The sequence below is a fragment of the Nicotiana sylvestris genome, chromosome 6 (genome assembly GCF_000393655.2).
Source record: "Nicotiana sylvestris chromosome 6, ASM39365v2, whole genome shotgun sequence".
In the NCBI taxonomy this organism is placed as follows: Eukaryota; Viridiplantae; Streptophyta; class Magnoliopsida; order Solanales; family Solanaceae; genus Nicotiana; species Nicotiana sylvestris.
The window spans coordinates 1,541,709-1,549,603 of record NC_091062.1 but is presented as its reverse complement, the minus strand read 5'-3'; the positions used below and the strand labels follow the sequence as shown (position 1 = coordinate 1,549,603).

General features: G+C 32.0%; 1 protein-coding gene across 1 annotated transcript; it reads left to right on the top strand.

Annotated features, from left to right (window-relative positions):
* LOC104213467 (uncharacterized) lies at nucleotides 1–4,581 on the top strand. The gene is made up of 9 exons (XM_009762971.2): nucleotides 1–274; nucleotides 1,374–1,457; nucleotides 1,659–1,693; nucleotides 1,817–1,925; nucleotides 3,003–3,076; nucleotides 3,188–3,299; nucleotides 3,643–3,773; nucleotides 3,950–3,998; nucleotides 4,081–4,581. The coding sequence occupies exons 1-9, from the start codon at nucleotides 77–79 to the stop codon at nucleotides 4,156–4,158; spliced, it is 870 nt and encodes a 289-aa protein (XP_009761273.1). The 5' UTR covers nucleotides 1–76; the 3' UTR covers nucleotides 4,159–4,581.
* The last annotated feature ends 3,314 nt before the right edge of the window (nucleotides 4,582–7,895 follow it).

Genomic DNA, 7,895 nt, shown 5'->3' with positions numbered 1-7,895 from the left:
TTACAATAATATAAGTAGTTTTCTGGGATCTGTTTCTTGAATTTGAGGACAAAGAAAATTTGGTTTTCATTTGATAATGATGAAGAAATCATGGGTTTGTACAATTGTAACTCAAGTTTCTTTATGCTTATCTCTTTATCTTGTTATCAACTTGTGTCAAAATCAGAAGCCAATTTTAAGGAATGGAAATGACAATATTCCTATGGATATATATTTCATCAGTGTTACTGGTGGTGTTAGGCCTATTGAAGAACAGACCCTTCTTCTCAAGCAGGTCAGTTTCTCAAATAATCTTGAATTTTTTTTAATTTTCTTTTGTTATTTGTCAAAAGGAATGATTTTTCTTTGAATTTTCCTTGTTGGGACATTGTTTTTTAAGTTGAGTTTTGGTTTGGTGAAGATTGCTAGTTACTTCACTCTGTAGTAGAAGAATTTAGCAACTCTGATTTCTATCCTTTTTGCATTATTTTGTTGAGGCAGTGGTCCAACAAAGACAACAACAACAACAATATCCCACTTAGTGGGGTCTGGGGAGGTTAGTGTGTACGCAGACCTTACCCCTACCCTAGGGTAGAGAGACTGTTTCAAAATAGACCCCCGGCATCCTTCCCTCCAAGAACTTCCCACCTTGCTCTTGGGAGACTCGAACTCACAACCTCTCGGTTGGAAGTGGGGGTTGCTTACCATCAGAGCAACCCCTCTTGTCCAACAAAGAGTGTTCGATATATGTTATATATCTTAAACCTAATATTTTACCTATATGCGCAGTATAATTTTCCGACGAAGGCCTTTTAAGACATGTAGCTTCGCCTATTTTGAGGTAAAATAATTCAGAATTTCGTATATATCATTTGGAGTTGCGCTCATACACGATTAGACAAGATTCGAAATGATCAATGAGAGATGATCGCTTGATATGGTTTAGTCATGTCATGTGTTGGCCTACAGATACACCATAGGTGTGAAACCATTGTGAGCAAAGATTTAGAAGGGAAAGAGATAGACCATATAGAAAGAGGTTGTTTAGACCTTTAATCTCTTTGAATCCATGCAAACTTAGCAAAAAATAGGCGCAATGGAAGAAAAAGATTTATATATGCGATAACAATTAGTTGGGAACATACTTTAGTCATCTAAGTACGTTTTACTTTAGGTCCAATGTCAGTAGAAAATATAGAGAACTTCTAGTACTTTTTATTTTTATTCGGTATAGTATTCATATGAAAGAGCTTAAATCATTGTTCTTTTTACAAAGACTTCCTTCATCTTTTGGTGTGATGTTAGAGTAATACGTGTTATCAGAGTCATCTCTTTTGTATCATGTTCATTTTTTTGGCTGATTCATTTTCATTGGAATCTTATATTGAATGAAGGTGGAGAAGGTAGCAAAGAAGTTCAATGCAAGATTTGTTATCAACGTAAGCGAACTTGGGGAAGATGACCCACTCGTGCAAAATGTAAGCCCTCCAATGACTTCATAAGTGCAGAATTCAGTGGTAGAGGAATTTGATTGCAGTGATGCTAGTCTAGGATCTAACATGCAGCTACTGAACGGATCGTGTCGAAATTAGATAATTTACTAAGATTTCTTTGTCACCTACTTAGTGACCAATGGTTGGATTTAATTCATATTTTTCACGATACTTTTTGCTTGGCAGGCTACTCAGCATTTTCCTTCTACGAAGACTCCATGGTATGCTCCTCTATGAATAAACAGTTTGTTCTCCTGGGCTAACATTTTATCTTTTAGATCTGTGTTTCATCATTTAAAATGGATTGTCTTTGCGGTTTCCCTTCAGCCATCCTCAACTTGTAGGTACTCTACGCGAGGTCTCAAAGGACGAGGGGTGAATCACTACCTTGAGCAATTCAAGTTTGCTCATGGAAGCTTAGATATTATAGTTGTGGATACAGGATTATATGAGGTAAACACTTGTTTCTTTTATCTGTTTAAATTGGCCTTTTGCGCACATTTCCAGATGGTGTCAATTCCAAGTATGAATTTACTTCAAAGCTCTACTAGCTTTTCATCATTATCCCCCTTCCCCCTTCCCCCTTCCCCCTTCCCTCCTCTTTCTTTTGGCGGTGGTGGGGATTCGGGATTATGTTTCAAGAGGAAGTCTTGAGGCTTGCCTCAGATAGGGAAGTAGAACTCATATTCGGGGCAGCATGTGAATTGGATTACCCAAAGGAAAAAACATATTTGTGCCCAGAGTCATCTTCTCATTCCCTTTGGTTTGGGTCTGTGCCATTCGTTACTACTAAAAACTCGGGCTTTTTCCCTATTTCTTGAAGTGTGAATGGTTTTTACTTTTGATATGTCTATAGCAATTTGTGTTGGCTTTCTCTGTGAAAATTTAGAAAGTTTGTTCCAAGGGCCCTTAGTTACATCAATATAATTGCATAACGTCTTAATGATAGTTAATCTCTAGCTTCTTTGCCTCTAATCTATCCGACCAGTATAAGGTTATTATATAGTAATACCTTTGAAAGCTGTTGGGAGGTTCGACACCAGAAGTCAGATAACTTGTCAAATTTCAGCTTGTGTTGGATTGATAGTCTTTTAAGTGTGTTCCTATGCCTATTGTGGTAGTAGGCAGAGTTCTTTAAGAACTTTCAACTGTCATCCTTGACGTTATTTGTCTTTTATTTTCCCATTCGACATGATACATACAGCGAAGAGTACCCTCATATTTACATTTAGAAGAATGAAGACATTTGTAAGCAGCTATACTTTTAATGAGTGTGAAATTGCTCATGACCTATTTATGTCTTACTATCTCGTTGCTGGATTCTGTTTTCAGCCTCTCCACCAGCTGATTTCCTATCGTGCTTCGTTTCTTTCTGTGGAAATTGGCAGTTGATTTCTGAGAAAATCAAATATGGATCTTTAACAAAACTGCTATTGTCATGCCTACATTTGACAAGGCTTGGAAGTTGGTTTCAGCCTTCTGCTCAGAGCTTTTACGGTAAACTTTTAACTTTCTTGTTCTTGTTTCTAGGATGCTTCGAATGGTGCTGGAGATAGGCAATCAGAATGGCTGATCGACACACTTAAAAATAGTGAACGCACATGGTACCTTCAAACTGCATTGTTTTACTCCATAGAGAGAATATGCTATTGCATTGCCTCAGCAGTTGTGGCCTGACCTCCCTATGTGACTAAAGTGATACCGTGTAAATGTAGGTGCATTGCTATCGGACTTCATCCATTGGTAGCCTGTGAAGACGATGCTACTCAAACAGAACTAAAACACGAATTACAGTCTTTACATGGCGTATTTCTGAAGTACGGCGTAGTAAGTCAAGATCCTAACTTTTTAGAGCAAGAAACCTGAGGAATACTGTAATACCAGATACAATGTTCATCCGCAAAATCTGTTTTTCTATATGCATAAAATCTAATAACAAAGGGAAGAATGTAAACTCGCATATCCATGTGCCCGCAAAACATATGCTAAGCGCCCAAATCAGATATATTCTTGACACGGCTTTGCCTTACTGCTAAAACTGTGGTAAATGCATCTATCGTCACTGATGTATAAATAAAGATGCCAATTAGTAGTGATTGAGTTCCTTCCGTGGTTTCACATATGAAACCGATATGAGTATAACCTACATGCTTTGCTCTTTCTTGTTTAGGATGCATATATAAGTGGACAGGCTTGTAATGACAATGTTGAGAAAAGACCGGTCGCAAAAACCAAAACTGGAACTGCCAGATATAAAGGACCTTTGATTACTAAAGTGAATCAGAACCTGCCCTACTCTATGTGAGTATCTCTCTTGATATTCAGTAGACTTTTGAGACTAAGTCTACACTTTATTTCCACTGTCATTGTATAACTTTTTCTCGTCCCTAGACCTGTGTGAACGTGGGATACTTCGTGCACCGGGCTGACCTTTTTTTATTGTATAACATTTTCTCTTCATTTTTTGGTTTTCTTAGGCAAAATGTAAATGGATTCCTACTTCACAAAGTCAGTGCTCTTGAGATTGTGAGTATTTTGAGTGTTCAATTTTTTATACAAGCACCTTATATTATGTTGGTGATGTTATAACAATTAACATTTCAAGCAGGTGTCCTACTTAGTCACATTGGAAGGTGATGTAGTGCAGAAAATTTTTCTCCATCAAAGAGGCAAAGAGATTATGTAGATATACCTGCCGAACGTTGATGTGTGTATTTGTTATTGTCGTGAGAAGGAATGAATCGAGATCCAATCAATTATTGGTGATGAATCCAACTTTTTCCCCTTTTTCGGAGTAAGGGGGAGGGGGAGGGGGGCGGGAGGGGAAGAGAAGGGACCAAAAAAAGTAAATTCAACATTCGTGCTCAAGTTCGAATTAACGGAATATTCGCCATTTCGAGTCCACTTTTGGGAGGTTCAGTAGAAGGCAAAAGTTTTGATATAGGGTGTGTTTCAGTTGGTCAGTTTGCTTTCAATCTTTTTGGTTTTCCTTTGTTGAATTTAGCTTTTTTCCAATTGTATATTGTCAAATCTTTAGGAATGTAACTTGATCCTTTCCTATTTTTCCGTTAAAAGTTAATGCAGCCGTTTTAGGGCTCGTTTGGTACGAGGAATAAGGGATAATGGATTCCGAGATTAAATTTAATATGAGTTTATCACTAATTCCGATATTAGTTATCTCGGGATTATAGTAACAATCCCGAGATAATTAATAACTTATTTCCCAACCAAACAACATTTTAGTTGATTAACCGTTAAAAAAATAATCTTTAATAACCGTTTAAAATACGGTAATAGTATAAGAAATTTTTTATATTGCTATTGTATGCAACTTAAATCTTCTGTATACTTCTCCTGCGGAAAAATAATGTGGTTGTGCTATTTAAGAATATAAGAAGTGAAATAGTTTGTCTACCATGTTTATAAAGTATTTTTACTACAATAAATTGTGATTTTAGAAAATAAAATATAGATTTTTATATTAAAAGTTTAAAAAGCTGATGTTCAAATTTCCACTAAGGTTAATTCAGCTTTTCCCTCTCTTATTAATATACATACACAGAATGATTTCCTATGCACACTATCAGTTTCAATAAAAGAAAAATGTCCGTAGAAAATATTACTGTGTTATTTTAACAGAGCTTCTGTGTTATTTTTCACCGAAAAGATATGCTCTTTCTGTCAATTTTAATTGATTTTATGACCTTTTTTTAATGTTCCATAATATTTATTTTTTCCAGATATTAAAAAGAAATTAATTTTTTTCTTTAAAGTTGCCCTTGAAATAAAAAGTTTCAATCTATTATATTTTTAATGAATAAATTAAAAAGATAATAAAGGTCAATTTTATTAATTAATATTAAAGGATGAATTTATATCTATATTATATTAAAAGCACGAAGGCCTTTAACGAAATGTTGATTGAACTTATTACCCTTCATTAAAAGACACCACAATAGACAAAATTGTCATTTACTATTTTCCTCAAATTATTGCCTAATTATTTTTATAATATTTCACCTAATAATTACGCACAAATTTATTACAAAAAAGTCCTTATTCCCTTTGATTTCTTTCCAAATATGGAGACTTGAAGAAGTCATTGTATAAGCATATCTCCAAGTAAATTTGGAGAATTGAAAACGTATAGTTGTCCAATTTGTTTCATAGTTTGTTTTGATTTGATTTAGGTTTTAGCTTTTTGTTTTTGCTTTATTCTTTGTAGTATATTTCCATGAATTAATATCTAATAATAATTTTGACTTTCAATTTAAAACTCCGCATAAACTCTTCACTAAAGTTTTTGCTTATGCTCTCCTTGATTTTATTGCAATCTATAGTGTCAACCGACCAGATATGCTTTTATGTTCATTTAAAGTGCTGAGATTTTTTTTGCTTAATTATGATGTGGTGTCTCTTTTATAATAATAATAATAATAATAATAATAATAATAATAATAATAATAATAGTGCAATTTGTTTCTTCTAGCCTTTCTACAAAGTAAATTTATTATTTTCCCTAAAATACAATTTATTTCTTCTTGTATAGGATTATAATTTCTTACACAGTAATTGTCAAGTTCATTAATCCAATACTTGACGACTTCTATGGGTTATTCGACATGCTAAAATTATCTAAAGTCGATACTTCTTTTGCTATTTGTAATATATGTCTGTTTGTGCATGTGTGATCTTCTATATATTTTTAGCAACCACATTAAAACCACAAAAAAATTATAGGTTGTGAAACATAAATAGCTGAACTCTAAACAGTTAAAAATTTAACATAATATGTGCTAATTTATAACTTAGAATTGTTATATTTAATTTACAGAAAGGGTCATGAAATATTTTGTTTGGAGTCTCCAATAATTTATTCTCTTATATTGTTTGGCGCGATACTTTATAGACAAAGTTGTTATTTACTATTTTTCTCAAAATATTTTTTAATATTTTACCTTATAAAAGAAACACTACCATTTAGGAAGAAATTTTATCTCCCATGGTAACAATACATCATTAATACTCTGAAATATATTAAATTAAAGGAAAGAATTTTATTTGTTTATTTACAAGAGCGGTTCGTAACTTTTGGATTGCTTATTTATTTTTTAAAATGGAATTAAATTGCACATGCGAATCTCCTAAAAAGATGGGTTAGAATTAATTTATTCTAGCAACTATAAAGAACTATGAACCTATTTTTGTCTCATAATAATAAGGAGGAGTCATTCACTAACTTTAATTACAAAAAATAAATTAGCAAATTATGTTTAGAAAAGACTTACGTAAAATCGTTTACAAAAGTTTTAGAAATATAACCAATAATTTATTTATTTTATATTTTTTTTGCAGGATACATATTATAAATTCAATGCACAAATAAATAATATAAAAAATAAAAATGATAACGTCCTTAGAAATGTTGATTTAACTTTTTATCATTTACTAAAAAATTTCATAGTCGACGAAAAAGTCATTTTCTATTTTCTTAAATATTAAATAAGTATAATCTTATACAAAAAATATATAGGCTATTTTGGTAAGAATATGTTAGAAATAGAAGTCTAAATAAATATTTTATTTAGTGTCACGATTCAAAAGCATCTTTAATTAAGAAGATACGAAACAATATCACGCAAATAATTAATAAAAGGAGATTTTACTATAAAGTCGCCAGTGATAAAGTTTAATACAATTCGTTTACAAAAGTTTTAGAAACAAAACCAATCCAATTAATTTATTTTATATTTTTCTACATAATACATATTATAAATTCAATGCACAAATATAAAAAGTAAAAATGATAAGGTCCTTAGAAATGTTGATTGAAATTTTTCGATTTACTAAAAGATTCCACAATAACAAAAAAGTCATTTGCTATTTTCTTAGATATTAAATTAGTATAATCTTATACAAAAACATATAGACTATTTTGGTAAGAAGTGTGCTGAATAAATATGTCATTTAGTGTCACGATTCAAAAGTACTTTAATTAAAGAAATATGAAACAATATCATACAAATAATTAATAATAGGACTTTTTATCATTAAAGTTAATCAAATAATACTTTACAACAATTTATTCTTCTTGTATACTATATTTTTTACTTATTGACGATGACATGCACATGCATAGCACATACACAAGGGGTATAAAATTTAACGGCAAGCAATTTAGCAACGGATTAATGACGAAGTTCGTAACTAATAGCCAGTTTTGCCAAACTTCTAAAATCAGCTTATTTTGAGAAGTGTTTTTCTCAAAAGTACTTTTTAAAAAAGTGCTTTGGGTGAGAAGTAGTTTGTATTTGGATAATTAATTTGAAAAACACTTTTGATCAGTAATTAGCGTTTGACCAAGCTTTTGAAAACTGTTTCCAAGTTATTTTTTTTCAAAAGTGCTTTTCAAAAAAGTGCTTT

Coding starts and splice junctions, on each gene's coding strand:
- LOC104213467 (XM_009762971.2), top strand. CDS start 77: ATGATGAAGAAATCATGGGTTTGTACAATTGTAACTCAAGTTTCTTTA. Junction 1,458..1,658: donor ATGACCCACTCGTGCAAAAT/GTAAGCCCTCCA, acceptor TTTGCTTGGCAG/GCTACTCAGCATTTTCCTTC. Junction 1,926..3,002: donor TGGATACAGGATTATATGAG/GTAAACACTTGT, acceptor TCTTGTTTCTAG/GATGCTTCGAATGGTGCTGG.